Source organism: Fundulus heteroclitus, chromosome 3, assembly GCF_011125445.2.
Source record: "Fundulus heteroclitus isolate FHET01 chromosome 3, MU-UCD_Fhet_4.1, whole genome shotgun sequence".
In the NCBI taxonomy this organism is placed as follows: domain Eukaryota; kingdom Metazoa; phylum Chordata; class Actinopteri; order Cyprinodontiformes; family Fundulidae; genus Fundulus; species Fundulus heteroclitus.
The window spans coordinates 36,271,506-36,289,378 of NC_046363.1; the positions used below are offsets into that span (position 1 = coordinate 36,271,506).

The 17,873-nt window shown below is 35.2% G+C and overlaps 1 protein-coding gene across 1 annotated transcript in view; it reads left to right on the forward strand.

The window, feature by feature from the left end:
- The first annotated feature begins 1,431 nt into the window (after positions 1-1,431).
- The window catches only part of LOC105936743 (meprin A subunit beta), a 70,264-nt gene continuing 53,822 nt past the window's right edge, over positions 1,432-17,873 (forward strand). Inside the window, exons 1-10 of the mRNA XM_036135292.1 lie at positions 1,432-1,701; positions 4,410-4,428; positions 4,524-4,553; positions 4,642-4,667; positions 4,771-4,855; positions 5,182-5,299; positions 5,770-5,948; positions 8,761-8,979; positions 9,527-9,688; positions 10,047-10,277. Coding sequence (XP_035991185.1) covers positions 1,633-1,701; positions 4,410-4,428; positions 4,524-4,553; positions 4,642-4,667; positions 4,771-4,855; positions 5,182-5,299; positions 5,770-5,948; positions 8,761-8,979; positions 9,527-9,688; positions 10,047-10,277 — 1,138 coding nt within the window. The 5' untranslated portion in view covers positions 1,432-1,632. The remainder of the gene's footprint in view (positions 1,702-4,409; positions 4,429-4,523; positions 4,554-4,641; positions 4,668-4,770; positions 4,856-5,181; positions 5,300-5,769; positions 5,949-8,760; positions 8,980-9,526; positions 9,689-10,046; positions 10,278-17,873) is intronic.

Below are 17,873 nucleotides of genomic sequence, written 5' to 3' on the forward strand. Positions count from 1 at the left end.
GGACACAGTTTCAGTCATGGAGCGCATGAGACTGGAGTTTGACAGTTACTACCTCCGATTCGAGCAGAAATGCGGCGCACTTGGTTTGACAGATGGTACAGACAGACATTCGGCTAGAGATGAAAGGAGACACCTGTTCTGTAACATTCTTGACAACATCAGCGATCAAATGAAGGCTAGGTTTGGCCATTTTGATGTACTTGCTTTCCTCGGTTTGGTGGATTGCGCAAAGTTCTATGAAATGTCACAACATTTTGATGACACGAAACTGCAGAGCCTGTCAAAGTATGCCAAGTTTTTTGACTTTGTCAGACTGAAGGCCGATCTCATTGGACTGTATAGCTCAAAAACGGTGAGGGATGAATGCAAATCTCCTGGACAGCTTCTCAACTTTTTGGCCGAGAAGGATCTTGTTGTAACTGTTCCTGAGGCGACAAAGTTGCTCCAGCTCGGAACAGCAGGAACAGGAACAGGACGGATCAAGGAAGGCTTTCTTCCCTGGCAGTGATCTCCATTGAGACAGAGAGACTTTTAAAACTGAAGGAAGATAAGGAGGACTTCTATCGCAAAGTGACGGATGTTTTTGTGCAGAAGGAGCGATGCATGGACTTCATTTATAAGTAAAGGTAAGACAGTAATAACATTTATTTTGTTTTGTTTTTTTAAGGAAATGTGTTTTTTGTGAGCTACAGTTTGTATGTGTAAGGATGCAGAAGTGAAACATAACCTGTAAACTGCTGTCAATCTATGCATCTATTTGCAAATCTGATTCTGATGACGTCAGTGCCTCACCAGCTATGAACCTCACCGCACGTCACTGCTACCATCTGCACTGCAAAAAGGGAACTAAAAGTAAGTAAAATGTTCTTGAAATAGGTGTATTTTTCTTTGATTTGAGCAGTTAAATAAGACTATTTGCCAATGGAATAAATTTTCTGCAATTAAAATAGGAACAATTCATCTCTATCATGTTATTACAAGTGCAGGATATCTAATTATCTTATTTTAGTGGTAAAAATCCTAATTCCATTGGCAAATAATCTTATTTAGCTGCGCAAATCAAGGACAGATATGCTAATTTCAAGAAAACTTTACTTACTTTTAGTTCCCTTCATTACAGTATGTCAAACAACAATTAAAGCTCATCAGTCTGTTAATTGCAAAAAGCATTATACCTCGATTGGTGCTTGACCAAAAAGATTTACAGCTTTAAATTGAACTGTCTTAACTCAGCAACATTGACTCAGGCTGAACGATCCCTCCCTTTTTTTAAATCAGATAAAAAGCTAGATTTTTATCTAAGAAACAAGCACATGCCTTCATATCTGACATACCAGTAATGAGAAATGCAGAGTGACAATGACTAATGCATGTCTGAGAATGACTATGTAAAAACGATCCAACATTTTTGTGTTGTGGTTGGAGCTTAACACTGTTCTCACGTTGTTTAGAATCTCATTCTGAATGAAGACGGAGATTTGAGTGGTTGATTCGTTAGGAGACACGGAAGACAAGTGACTTCAAATTTTACTCGACAATCTATAGACATTGCTAATACATCTTTTGGACAATTAAATTAATGTTATATTCATATTTTAAATCAGTTGTTTAAAGTACAATCTAGAACCCATCATGAGACTAGAAAGCTGTCTTTTTCTTCTGCTGAACTTGGCAGTGTCATCAGCAGTCTCCCTCCCTACAGTAAGTAATTTTGTTCAGATTTGTTGAATTTGATAGTATTTTGCATATAACATCTTCTTTCATCATAAGGATACCTCATCTGTTTTACTTGAAATAAAGTATAAATAAATGGATGCTATGGGTTATACTGTTTAACAACTTGGTCACAGACTAACATAATGATACCAAAACCATTAGAAATTATGTGTCATGCTTTCATATAAATTGTCAGTTTTCATTTTTTTTGTCTTTTAGTGATTCTTGTAATATCAACTTTTGTGTCAGTTTGTCCATTAAGACAATGCCCTCCACTATTGCATTCCACCAGCTCTTTGATTGTATGTCTGATTTACTCCAGTTCTTTGTTGTTGCCTTTTTGGCAGCTATCAGGAGTGTTTTAACTGGATAAATATCACTGTCATGAATGATCCCTTTTAAAAAGTTACAAAAATTAATGACTTCAGGTCTCAGTGGGACTTTTTAAATGTATTTTTTTAAGGTAGTTTTACTCTGACAAACAATCTTCTTAGAAATTCACATTCTAATTTAAAAATGGGCCTATGGCTGTATACATTTGTAAGTTTCCAGGAAATATTATAATGTCAACATCGACACTCCCACATCCTCTCCAACATTTCTGTTAGAGAATTTTCCACATGCTCTGCCATTCTATATCATCTGTATTTATGTTCAACTCTTTTCCCCATTTATTCTTAACATATTTAGTTGTGTCTTTATTCATGTTTAATAGGGCTTTATATAATGATGTGGCTATCCTTAAATTGCCATTTCAACAGGCCTTCGCTCTATTTTCTGGAAGTTATTATTATTGTAAATCTATAAAAAAATTCTAATTTTATGGTAGCAAAAAAAATCTGTTCATATATTTTTGTTTCAATATATTTCCATTTTTAATTCTAGTATATACCAATATCGTAAATATTTTACTTGTGAGGTTTAGTTGCATTCCCTTAATTTTGGGTAATGACATACCTCCCTTTTCTTCGGCTAGGTAGAGAGTTCTATATTTTGTCTTTTATGCCCCCAGATACACCTATAAATGAGCCTGTCCCAAGTTATAAATTGCTCTACAATGACCTCTGTTGGTATATGCTTGGAACAGAAACAAGAACCTTAGTAAGCTGTTCATTTTAACAATCTCAATCCTTGAGCTCTAGTCTAATGGAATAGTATTTGATCTTTTTAAGACTGATTCATCTCTCTGCATTTCCTCTCGTACTGTAGTATAGTTTTTTTATTATTCAGATCAAAAAAGTATTGTGTTATTTCAATTTCCAAATATCTAATGCTTTTCAAATTCCAGTAAAATTTATAGATTTTCCTAATACCTTTGGAAGGGGTATAATGAAATTTAAGTATTTGCCTTCTTGATATATTCATCCTGTATCTTGATGGATACTCATACCTTCCAGTATTTTCATCAGTTCAGGGTGTAATGTATTTGGTTTTCCAAGGTAGGCGACAACATTGGTTGCAAAAAGTCCAATTTTATGCTCTTCTTGAAATGAACCAACAGAATCTGGAAATTCGATATTTCTGTCAATGTGGAGAATGAATGTTTTAAAAGGTCTATTATAAATAAACTGGTGTTGGAGGTTTCCAGAGAGGGGAAGAGACAGGTAAGCAAAATCCAAGCAAGGGCAGGTGCAGGCAGGCTTGGTTAAGAGACGAGGCATGAGTTCATTGTCCAAAATACAGAAGCCAGCAGGAGAATCCAACAGGGGCAGGACAAATCACAGGAATGAGATAGGTCGAGATCAGGAAGACAATGAACAAGAAAGGCTGGATGGTTTACTCAAGAATTTCAAGAATCTGGCAGTTACACACTGGGAGAGCCTGGAATATATGGTGCTCCTCCCAGTTTGATGGTAGCCCCCACAGGTGTAACTGCTTAGACCTTGATTACCTGTGCAGAACGGGGAGCAGGAGCATAATGTCATGGGGATTGCAGACAGGGTTTTCACTTGCAGGAACAGATTAATTGTTACACTTTTAATTTTTAATAATATTTTTTTTTTTGTATTGCTTGAGCTAGTTGTTCGATGAATATTGCAAAGAGACTAGGTGAAAGGCAGCATCCCTCTCTGACTTCTACAAAAAAAGTAATAAAATGGCTTTTTAACATCTATGCACATATTGACTGTATTTCTTTTTTCTCTTTGTGCCCGTTCTGTTATGTCGAGGGTTCTCAGAATATTGTCATGTGTTAGTCTCCCCTGTAAAAGCACCATTTGGGCTTTGTTAAATATTTATGATAGGAATAAATGTAGTCTTTTACAGATTATGGAGGTGGAAATTTTATAATTTATATCTAATACTGAAATTGTCCTGTAATTCGTACAGTACGTCCCTCCCTGTCTTTGCTTAGTTTTGAAATTATTGCTTCTTTCCATGAAGCTGGCATTTTATTTTCTTTAAACGTCCAATTCAGTGTAGTGTGGATAATTGGTATAAATTAATCTTTAAAAACTTTATACCATTCTGCTGGGAACCCATCATTTCCCGGCTCACAACACATACAGTAGTCCGCATATCCTTCATTGGACAAAGATAAATTCACATAAAGAACATCCCACAAAAATTAAAACCTTCAAGATATGTAAACCTTTTTATATTTGAAGTGACACTATGTTCTTTTGAACTTGACTGTATGTTAAATGTATGGTATTTTTAATGTTTATTTTTTTCCCCCTAATGATTTAACCCAGGTAGAGATGGAGATAGTTGGTAAGTGCTGTATGCTTTTTTTTCATATCTTGGCACATTTTCTTTCATTTCAGGAACTAATATGAACTGATAAGAGATAATGTTTCTTTTTGTAGATGTTAATGAAAGTGACAACATCAAAGAGGGTAAATTTAAATGTCTTTATTCTTTTAAATAGATATTTGATCAAATTGTTTCTGATTAATAACCACTAATTTCCTGCCCTGATCTTAGATTTAACGCTTGATGATATCCGAGAGGTAAGTTTAGTACCACAAACAGATAATTAAGGTTGTATTTTTAGTACATTTATGCATGCCTGTTTTTTCGTATATAAAAATGTCTCATGTACATTTTATTCAGCCGCTAAACCTTCAAAGGAGCACCATTCTACCTGGAAACAATCTATGGACATCTCCAGTTTCTTACATATTGGATAGCGGCCTGGGTACGCTTTTTTTTTCTATAAAATAAATATTTTCAAACCAGATTTTTGCATTTTAATAGCTGCATTGTTTAAGGAAATACTCTAGAGTAAATGTTCACTCCTGAAAACAGGTTGTGCAACTCAGTAAATGTCAGTTTAAAAGCGGCTCTTGCCAACAGATTTATGTAAAGGAAAAAGACAATTGGAAGTGATTCAGATTAAGTTAATTTCTGTTGAATTTTTTCATATGAATATTCCCATGATTTAAAGCTCAGAGCTACACAAAAAATAATGTCATTTCACGTGTTTTCTGTTTCATTGCTTTTAAATTGATTTTGAAATGAAAGACTTGAACGCCAAAGGAGTCATCATGAGAGCCTTTGACCAGTTCAGAGTGAAGTCATGCATCGATTTCAAACCCCGTGACTCTGAGGACTATTACCTAAAGATCCAAAAGTTAGATGGGTAGGTTCTCTAAATTTTCTTCTTATTCTCACTTTGAACAAAATAAGCTGATCAGAACTCAAAACATTTTGTTTAAATGTTTTGTGTTTAAATGTTTTGTGTTCTGATCAGTAGTAGTTTTTAACAGTAGTTAAAAAAATAAAGTTTTTTTTAACTACTATTGCCAATAAAACTGTGCTATGGTTTTTAGTTCACAGTGGAAGATTTTTATCAGCAGTGTTTATCACAATCTGACCTTTGAACTGTTAGACTGTCTAATTGTCTCTTATACCTTTTATGTTATAAGAGACCCGCCAAAGGTATAAGGATCCATGATGGGTCATCAAAAATTTGGATGGGGTTATTGTTTTGAATTTTTAACATATACACACACTTGTATAGATACTATTTTCACAACTTTAAAAACTTTCTTGGTTTTTATATAATTCAGTTATTTGAAGGTTCTGATTGGTGTGTTTTTTCTATTCTAGGTGTTGGTCATATGTTGGTAGATTATTCGCCAATGGACAGGACCTCTCTATTGGTGCACGCTGTGATACCCTTGCCACTGTTGAGCATGAGATTCTTCATGCTCTTGGCTTCTACCATGAACAGTCTAGATTCGACAGAGATGATTATGTGCAAATTGTATATGCCAACATCATGACAGGTAGAACAGATATTAGATTTTCTTTATGTATTTAAATATTTTTACAGTCGTTTTGTTTGGGTTTTTTTTCAAATGCATGAGGTATTAAAGTATATCGATCACTTAATTAAATGAGGGGAAGATGGAGCGGGAGATCGACAGGCGGATTGGTGCAGCGTCTGCTGTGAAGCGGGCGCTGTACCGATCCGTTGTGGTGAAAAGAGAGCTGAGCCAAAAGGCGAAGCTCTCGATTTACCGGTCGATCTACATTCCTACCTTCATCTATGGTCACGCGATTTGGGTCGTGACCGAAAGAACGAGATCCCGGATACAAGTGGCCAAAATGAGTTTTCTCCATGGTGTGTCTGGGCTCTCCCTTAGAGATAGGGTGAGGAGCTCAGTCATCCGGGGAGGACTCAGAGTAGAGCCGCTGCTCCTCCACGTCGAGAGGAGCCAGTTGAGGTGGCTCGGGCATCTGGTCAGAATGCCTCCTGGATGCCTCCATGGTGAGGTGTTCTAGGCACCTCCCACCAGGAGGAGGCCCAGAGGGAGACCCAGGACACGCTGGAGGGACTATGTCTCCCGGCTGGCCTGGGAACGCCTTGGGATTCCTCCTGAGGAGCTGGCCCAAGTGGCTGAGGAGAGGGACGTCTGGGCCTCCCTACTGAAGCTGCTACCCCCGCGTCCCGACCCCGGATAAGCGGAAGAAGACGGACGGACAGACGGATCACTTAATTATGGGCTAAACATTCAGTTTCCATTCAACATTTGCACTTAGGGAAACCCAATGGCTAGCACTACTCTGTGTTGTTTTAAAGGAGTTCGTATTGTTCCTTTATTTAGTGTTTCATATTTGAATTCAATGTAATTCTAGACCTCATATGAAAGATACAGCTGCAAAGCTTTTTTTTAAGCGTCTTTTTTTCAGTCGGGTTTCGCTTTGATTCACAACGTTTTAGTCCTTAATGTTAAAAAAAATATTTAAGGAACAATCTGAAAACACATCAGATCTTCTTTGGAAAATAAATTATGCTGAATAGCCATACTGATATGGATTGGGTAACCTTTTAGGAACAAAGGATGCCACGTCATTTCATGAAAATGAAAATTATCGACCCAGAAAAAGTTAAGTCACAGAAAAAGTGAAACTGAAAAACTGATGGGGTAGGCTGGTCAAGTTTTCTGCAATGTCATTGCAGAACCTCAAAGCGGTGATTGGTAGTTTGTATGGCCCCAAATGCTCATATGTACGCCTGACAACCTCAGGGTATTCTCCTTTTGTCATGACCTCTCCAAGATCATGACCAAAAACATCACTGAGCTCCTGGATAATCTGAGGTGCAAACTCAGATTGCCTCTAACAATAGGTTTAATTATTTAATCCCGATACCTAATGACAGTCAGGGTACCATTGATTATCCTGTACAGGTCTGTGTGTGCCTCTGTGGAAATGCCTTCCTAGACCATCACTGACCTAATATTCAACTGAATGTTGAACATTGTTGCAAGCAGCATAACCTTCATCTCTGCTTCTCCATACCATTTAACATGTGTCACAAAAATGTGTCATAAGAACCTGCTCTTATTTTTGAAAGAACCAACAGCCTGCTGGGAACATGTTGTAAAGCTGTGGCAGTGCTTATCCTGTTCCTCCTTCTACAAAGGAGCCAATACCGGAGCTGCTGATGGGTCAAGGATGGGTCATCTCATTCTTGCCACTTGATATTATAATCTGATCAAAAAGTGTTCCCTTAACTTTTTGAGCAGTGCAAATAATATTTGTTGTGGACAAAAACGTCAGAAATTGAGTCCAAAGCAGCAATTTGACTTATAGCTCTGTTTATGCAACAAAGTGAGTTTTCAGCTAGTTGGATTACCAAAATATTGTCCTTATCTAAATATAGATTCTCAATTCTCTACAAAATGTCAGACCTGAGGTCAGTTAATTAGAAATAACAAATAATACATATGTATTAGTACATAAGTACATATCTGAGTATTGTTTGGCGTGTGTGTGTGAAGTCACATACACAATGCATACGCAGACACTGCGGGCTACAAATGTCTGTGTTTCACACCATGGAGCTTTTTTAAATTTTTGCTGTCAAAATCACAGGAGGGTGCAAAGTTACTATGCTTCTGTATAGTATTTGTATGAGTTTTAAGACAGCCAATTAATGGCAGCGAACAAACATATCGGGTCATTCGCATCAAAGGTGGTATTAGTTAAAATAATTGGACACTAAATACTAACTTTATAAAATGTTTATCAGTAATGCAACTCATTGATTGAATGAAATAGGAAAATAGCACATAGCTGGATTTTAAATGGTAAATACCCTGTAATTGTGTAGCTCTTTATCAAGTCTGACGACCCTAAGGGCTTTATGCACACATTCACACCCTGATGACGGTGGTGAGCCGTCATCAGTGTGGTGAGCCGTCATCAGGGCGTCATTCTAGCTAATCTTCTAAAACAGATTAGCTAGAATGCTAATTAATAGCGTACCGCGCACGTTAGTTAATTAGTACGCTGTTGCTTAATACATCTGTATGACGGAAATCAAAATTAGTTCAATTACATGAAAAGTGTGACAAAAAAAAGAAAAAAAAAGAAAGAAATCTGTAAGGGGTAAATCTTTTTTTACGGAACAGTACATGTTTGTACGTTCTTTTCAGTCATGCCCTTAGACATTTCATATCTCCTGTTTTTTCTGTTACAAACTGAATATGGACAGCTATATTCAGTCTCTGTAATCTATAAATGAGTTGTGCTTTTTAACAAACTCTTCTCAGTCAATTTTTTAAGTGTAGTGTTTTCTGTGTCACCTAGATAAAGAGCATAATTTCAGAAAGGTTGCCAGCAATGAGAGCACCGTCCATGGCACCCCATATGACTACATGTCAGTGATGCACTATGGAAAGGATGCGTTCACTAATGGCAATGGCTCAACAATTATTACCATAGACCCTAAATTCCAAGATGTGATCGGTCAAAGGCTTGAGATGAGTCCTTACGATGCTAAAGAGCTGAACCTCCTCTACAGCTGCAGTGAGTGCTTACACACTGTTGAACAATATGGAGAAAATGTTGAAATAATAAAAATTTGTATATTTACTTTTTGTCCTTGTCCAAATGTAGTCCTATTCTTATCACCAAGCGTTCCATATATGTTTGATACAACTTTTGATTGTTTAGTGCCCTATAAGTCACTTAGGACTGACCTACAAGCTTGTTGATACACATAGATTCATCCTTTTTTTTTACTTTTTAAACTATTGGTTTAGTTTTATCTTATGAAATTTGACCATTTTAGACTGGTCCTAACCCCCTATGTTTCACTTACTAAGATATAGAAACTTAACGTATTTGAATTATACTGTTTACAATTTTTGCTTTTCATGACATACTAAGAACAGCTCTTAGAATGAACATTGTTTCTGTGTAATTTTTTAATAATGTTTAATTTTGTGTAATTTTTTAAATAATGTTATAATGTTTACCTAACCACCATCATCAAAAATTTTCAGAATTACAAGAAAATATTATATTGAAATCAAAACTTTTCATTTACGCACATAACCTTTCACTTTTTCAGATGAAACTGTTGCTTTTAAGTTTTTCTGTAGCTTTTCTAATGGAACAATGTGCAATATGAACCGCTGTTCAACAAATGGAAGTGGCTGGGAAGTGGTTACACAAGCTCATGGAGGTCCAAGCTCCGACCACACCAGTCTGCCAAGTGGAAGTGGAGACAATGGTACATTTTTCAATTTCCATTGTCTTATTAATGATAATGTAAAATATGATTGTATGATTAGGAAAATTTCCCCCTGATATTTTTTTAATCAGTGTCTATAAAAAAACACATTAGATTCTTAGTCATTTTTATGGGTGATTTAATTTATTACCCCCCCCCCCCCATCACCCCTTCCAACACCCATCTCAGATCCCCCACAAACAACCTCCTACATGCCTACACAACATGTAATTGAGCACAGAAGAGTAAAGACCATGAATGCATTTAAAGTTTTTTTGTTTGTTTGTTCTCTACTCATATTTATTATAGCCCAAAACATGACATAATAACAACTTCCTTTTGCATAACATCACTGCAGCTCAACAAAAGGGGCACTTCATCCATGCGAGCACGGCCTCAGGTCAGGAGGGAGATTCGGCCAAACTGGAAACTGAGGTAATGAAGCTGAACAGGGGATGTAATGTCCAGTGTCTGCAGTTCTACTATTTCCACAGTGGAGCTGAGTCAGATGAACTTAATATCTGGATAAGAGAGTTTGAAGATGAACAGGACGCCACAGGAACTCCTCGTCTCATGGGGCAGATTACTGGTAATGTACAATTATTAACAACAACTGAACCATTCATGTTATAATTTATTTATCTGTTGTGTGCTACATTCATTTCCCCTTTTGCATGATGTAATACTGAAACTGTGAAACTAAGTAAATCAAATGTTTTTACTACAGGTTCACCAACATCTCAGTGGAAGCTCCACCATGTTTCCTTGAATGCCACCAAGCCATTCCAGGTTGTTTTTGAAGCTCGCAAAGGAGCAGGAAGCTCTACTGGAGGATTCTCTGTTGATGACATCAATCTCTCAGAGACAGAGTGTCCACATGTTTTCATACAGATTGATGACCTGGAGAATCGTTTGAACACAAGCAGCTTTGGAACCAGAATCTACAGTCCGCGACAATACTCTAAAGACGGCTATGCGTACCGTGTAGCTGTTATACTTTACGAAACATATGTTGGAATGGCTGTGCAGCTCTTGTCTGGTGAATTTGACGACCAACTGCAGTGGCCTTGCCTCCAAAGACAAATGATTTTCCAATTGCTGGATCAAACTCCTAACCAACAACTGCAAATGTCAAAACAACGAACATTCATTTCTGTTAGAACTCAAGTGACAGCTAGTGGTGAGTCTACAACAAGATTTTGACATTGTAAAGAAACTGAGTTAGTAAAATTAGATAAAATATTTATTCTGAATTCATCTCTGCAAATGTCAAAGCAACAAACTTTCATTTCTGCAAGTGGTTAGTCTCCAACTAAATGTGGACATTTTGAAAAAAACTTCTAGGTAAAAAATACATTTCTTTTATTCTTATTTCATGTTTATGTCATATAAACAGGTTCCTCTGTCTGGGACAATCCCAGAGAGACTGGAAGTGGAGTTTTTTATGAAAATGATGAGTTAGTCTATGGTGGAAATCTATACGGGTACTCACGTTTTACAACCTTGGAAGAACTGCAAACCAGAGAGTTCCTCAAGGGAGGAAGTGCCATTTTCATGTTTAACTTTGAAGGTAGGTTATATGCCGTAATGATGAAACTGTTGCAAATTACCCTGATAATATTACAATACCTTATTTTGTCTTATCTACAAAACCTGTCAACGTTCTTGGGGTACAAACTATTAAGTCTCTGATATATTAGTTATTATTTTACACTCACAGAAAACATTTTGCCAATGGGGTGGGGGGGATTACAGTGTAAGGTTAATAGTCAAAAGTGCATGTTTAGATTGTCCAGGGATGGCTCAAACACCCCTCACATTTTAACTTCAAAGTGCAACATTTTGCTTTCTGGATCTCTGGACTCTGTCTTGTCATTCATTAGGTTGGAGTGTAGGGAAAGTGGAGATATGCTAAAAAGATTATTTCACTGACATTGCATTTTCTTTTTCTATGTTTGCTTAATGTTAGATCTCACACCATTGATCAATGGAACTAGCCTACCTTGTCCTCAGTTAAGACCAGTGAGCATTACAAATCCTCCCCCGAATCTGGATGAAACTCCATGCTCAGCACGGTAAGAAAACGATTGTCAAATTACTGACACCTTGGGTCTAACAAGTTTGCATTTTCAGACAAAGTTATAAAGATTATTGATAATCATTTGAGACTATAGAGAGCTCTTAGAAATGTTGTTGAATAATGCTGTGATTTTCATAGAGTGTCCCCACCAACCAGTCCACCTTCTACAACACCAGTTTACAGGTATTCATATATTTGGTTACATATTATTTTGTCAAATGTATATACATCGTAAAAAAATATGATGTATCCTGTTTATTTCAATTCAATTTACTTTTTCACTTTTGGGGAAAACTTTCTGAAACTTTACATTAAGGCTGGTTCACACGGCAGGATTTTTAAAATAGTTGGCCGATTTTCAAAGCCTGAGAGACACCACACGTAACGATAAAAAATCCTTAGATGAAACAGGTTTTGTCGTACAATGTGGTGTCCGGTCAGACGACAAGCTCAACACAACACACATGAACAGATTTTTCTTAAGATCATTCCGAAATCCGACAGGGAATCTTATGAATCCTCTCAAGATCAAACGTGAGAATTTAGATGCAATCTCTAACCAAAATAAGGTCCTGAAAAGGATTGGAGTAGAACAGGTCAATATTGGTTGAAAAACAGTCTAATTATAATTTTTCCCAAACTAATTTTATTTGTAAATCTCAAGCAATTGCTCCTTTTTTACATGGAAATATATTACAATGTTTGTAATTTGATGAAAAACACTATTCAGGAACATTTTGTCAATCCATGATTGTGATCAGAAAGTGGATCTGCTCAGCAGAATATACAGTATAGTAACTTTCTCCAGAATAGACCTGCAAATTTGATATGTTTATTTTTAAATGAAAGAAAACAAGGTTGGCATGTTTTGATGTCTTGCCCTAAATTACATCTACTGATGTCTCTGCTTCAACTAGGATGTTGTGTAACACCACCAGAAGGTGGTGCTGCGTCATAGGGCGCAGGTTCGCATGTCAACGTCACCGCCATATTGTATGTGGCAGAAAAAAGTTGAGTTCTGTTATTGTGAAAGTGGATCAGAGAAGATGCCTCATCCCTGTGCTGCATGGAAATGTATTCTGGCTGATTTCTCTACTTGTATCTGCCTTCTATAAACTAAGGCTGCACCATTTTGCAAAACTGGACACACTAAAGCTGCAGAGTGGTAACACAGGCTATATATATATATATATATATATACACACACATAAATATATATATATATATATATATATATATTTGTGTGTGTATGTGTTATGAATATAAGGATAAATTTGTGTGTGTATGTGTTATGAATATAAGGATCAATTTGTTAAATCTAAACATGGTGGTCTTCATTATTTCATAAAACCGTGTCACATGTGAACCTTTAGGAACAGACTTTTTGGGTGAGTATTAAAGAGGTAAAATTAATAATATGAGAAAAAAAAGTCGTACATCAAAGTAAAAATATACAAACAAACACAAAAGTGATATTGTGATGATAAAAACGTCATATCATGAGAATTAAGGGGGGACATTTCCAGAATAATCACAGTTTGCAGAATTATTTCACTCCTGGAGTAATAGGGCCAGGTTAGATTATTTTAAATACTTTTATTCTTTAGGAGAATAAATTCAGGAGAATGAAGCTAAAGGGATACAAAGATAAACTTGTAATATTCCAAAAAAAAAATACTACGAATACAAAGTATATTCAGAGATTAAAGTCCCTCTGATACTGTTTAAGTGACTGAGTAACTGCAGATTTGCCACATTTAAGATGGCGGACGCTCTGACGCATCGCAGCATAGGCAGAACCCACCCAATGACGCGCCTCCTCTTATATTATGTCTATGGTCTGCCCCAGGACAACTGTGGCTAAAATGTAGCTCACCACTGTCAACGTGTGAATGTGTGCATGAATGGGTGAATGGATGATTGTAGAAATATGAAACACTTTGGGGTCCTCGGACTTGTTAAAGCACGATGAGTGCAGGCCATTAACCGTTTACCATTTGTGAGAAAACGATAGACTCAGTACTAACTACTTCAGTGGCATCTTCTAGGAGACAAAGATAGCTAAGAAGATTAGTGCTGAACCAGTCTCCAAGTCTACAGGATGAGACATACAATTAGTCGCAGAAAAGTTCAGCCCGTAGCTATGTCAAGGAGAGAAATAGGGTTAATCGCTGAAAGACATTTTCAAAAAATCTGTCTAGTGATCCATGTGTATGTAAAAATAAGTGCTTCATAAATTCCTTTCTGTTTTGTACCTATATCTTGGGTTCTAATTTTACAGGACTCCATCTAACACCCATCAACCTCCTACAACATACAACAGGTATTTCCGTATTTGATGAGTAGTTGTTTGCAATTTTTTCAAAGTTCAGTTGTATCTACATGCAGAGCAAAGTGAAAATGAATAAAGCATTGATACTGAATACATAATCAAGTGCCAATAGGTATTTTAAATAAAGAGATCTGGAGTTACTCTGAGTTTTATTACCATCCTGAAAACAAAAAAATCCAGCACATGTGATTTATGTGATCTATCTTTCACAAACTAAATATTTGATTTTTGTATTTTTGGCAGAAATTCTTGGCTATTGATTAAATATTTTAACAGAAACTCTCTCAATATTCTGGCATTTGGAAATTACAAAAAATTGTGGTAATCATAATTGACCTAGAGAGAAAAAAAGTTTGGTTTGGTTTTAATGAAACAGCAATAATTTAAGTTAATTGTCAAGTATTAACATCAGTCATGTTGCCCTTATTTATTACTGTTTTGTACCTGAAGTTTTGGTTATAATTTTACAGGACTTATTCTACCGTCCATAAACCTCCTACAACAGACAACAGGTATTGCAGCATTTGATGACTAGCTATATGCACATTTCTCAAAGTTCAGTTGTATCTATATGCAGAACATAATGAAAATACATAAATAACTGATACTGAATACATAATCAAGAGCTTAGAGTTATTTTAAATAAAGAGATTTGGAGTTATATTGACTTTTATTACCATCCTGGAAACGAAAAGATTCAGCACATCTGATTTATTTAATCATCCTCTCACAATATACATATTTGATAAAACTACAGATAATTTGGTATTACCAGTAATCATTGGCTATTTCTTACGTATTGTAATAGAAACTCTAACTATTCTAGCATTTCGAAATTACAAAAAATTTTGGAAATCCTAACTGATCTAGAAAAAAAAAGTTTGGTTGGAATTAATGAGTCGGCGATAATTTAAGTTCATTGTCAAGTATTAACATCAATCATGTCGCCCTTATTTATTACTGTTTTGTACCTGAACTTTTGGTTATAATTTTACAGGAATTACTCTACCGTCCATCAACCTCCTACAACAGATAACAGGTATTGCAGCATTTGATGACTAGCTATGCAAATATCTCAAAGTTCAGTTGTATCTATATGAAGAACATAATGAAAATACATAAATAACTGATACTGAATACATAATCAAGAGCTCAGAGTTATTTTAAATAAAGAGATTTGGAGTTATATTGACTATTATTTCCATCCTGGAAATGCAAAGATTCAGCACATCTGATTTATGTAATCATCCTCTCACAATATACATATTTGATAAAACTACAGATATTTTTGTATTTGTAGTATTACCAGTAATAATTGGCTTATGTCTTATATGTTGTAATAGAAACTCTCACTATTCTGGCATTTCTAAATCATAAAAAATTTTGGTAATCCTAACTGACCTAGAAAAAACAGTTTGGTTGGAATTTATGAGTCAGTGATAATCTAAGTTCATTGTCAAGTATTGACATCAATCATGTCGCCCTTATTTATTACTGTTTTGTACCTGAACTTTTGGTTATAATTTTATAGGACTTACTCTACCTTCCATCAACCTCCTACAACAGACAACAGGTATTGCAGCATCTGATGACTAGCTATATGCAAATATCTCAAAGTTCAGTTGTATCTATATGCAGAACATAATGAAAATACATAAATAGCTGATACTGAATACATAATCAAGAGCTTAGAGTTATTTTAAATAAAGAGATTTGGAGTTATATTGACTTTTAGTACCATCCTGGAAACGAAAAGATTCAGCACATCTGATTTATGTAATCATCCTCTCACAATATACATATTTGATAAAACTACAGATATTTTGGTATTTGTAGTTTTACCAGTAATAATTGGCTATGTCTTATATGTTATAATAGAAACTCTAACTATTCTGGCATTTCGAAATTACAAAACATTTTGGAAATCCTAACTGATCTAGAAAAAAAAAGTTTGGTTGGAATTAATGAGTCGGCGATAGTATAAGTATATTGTCAAGTATTAACATCAATCATGTTTCCCTTATTTATTACTGTTTTGTACCTGAAGTTTTGGTTATAATTTTACAGGAATTACTCTACCGTCCATCAACCTCCTACAACAGATAACAGGTATTGCAGCATTTGATGACTAGCTATGCAAATATCTCAAAGTTCAGTTGTATCTATATGAAGAACATAATGAAAATACATAAATAACTGATACTGAATACATAATCAAGAGCTCAGAGTTATTTTAAATAAAGAGATTTGGAGTTATATTGACTATTATTTCCATCCTGGAAATGCAAAGATTCAGCACATCTGATTTATGTAATCATCCTCTCACAATATACATATTTGATAAAACTACAGATATTTTTGTATTTGTAGTATTACCAGTAATAATTGGCTTATGTCTTATATGTTGTAATAGAAACTCTCACTATTCTGGCATTTCTAAATCATAAAAAATTTTGGTAATCCTAACTGACCTAGAAAAAACAGTTTGGTTGGAATTTATGAGTCAGTGATAATCTAAGTTCATTGTCAAGTATTAACATCAATCATGTCGCCCTTATTTATTACTGTTTTGTACCTGAACTTTTGGTTATAATTTTATAGGACTTACTCTACCTTCCATCAACCTCCTACAACAGACAACAGGTATTGCAGCATCTGATGACTAGCTATATGCAAATATCTCAAAGTTCAGTTGTATCTATATGCAGAACATAATGAAAATACATAAATAGCTGATACTGAATACATAATCAAGAGCTTAGAGTTATTTTAAATAAAGAGATTTGGAGTTATATTGACTTTTAGTACCATCCTGGAAACGAAAAGATTCAGCACATCTGATTTATTTAATCATCCTCTCACAATATACATATTTGATAAAACTACAGATAATTTGGTATTACCAGTAATCATTGGCTATCTCTTACGTATTGTAATAGAAACTCTAACTATTCTGGCATTTCGAAATTACAAAAAATTTTGGAAATCCTAACTGATCTAGAAAAAAAAGTTTGGTTGGAATTAATGAGTCGGCCATAATTTAAGTTCATTGTCAAGTATTAACATCAATCATGTCGCCCTTATTTATTACTGTTTTGTACCTGAAGTTTTGGTTATAATTTTACAGGACTTACTCTACCGTCCATCAACCTCCTACAACAGATAACAGGTATTGCTGCATCTGATGACTAGCTATATGCAAATATCTCAAAGTTCAGTCGTATCTATATGCAGAACATAATGAAAATACATAAATAACTGATACTGAATACATAATCAAGAGCTTAGAGTTATTTTAAATAAAGAGATTTGGAGTTATATTGACTTTTATTTCCATCCTGGAAACGCAAAGATTCAGCACATCTGATTTATGTAATCATCCTCTCACAATATACATATTTGATAAAACTACAGATATTTTGGTATTTGTAGTTTTACCAGTAATTATTGGCTATTTCTTATGTATTGTAATAGAAACTCTCACTATTCTGGTATTTCTAAATCATAAAAAAATTTGGTAATCCTAACTGACCTAGAAAAAAAAAAAGTTTGGTTGGAATTTATGAGTCAGTGATATTCTAAGTTAATTGTCAAGTATTAACATCAATCATGTCTCCCTTATTTATTACTGTTTTGTACCTGAAGTTTTGGTTATAATTTTACAGGACTTATTCTACTGTCCATCAACCTCCTACAACAGACAACAGGTATTGCAGCATTTGATGACTAGCTATATGCAAATATCTCAAAGTTCAGTTGTATCTATATGCAGA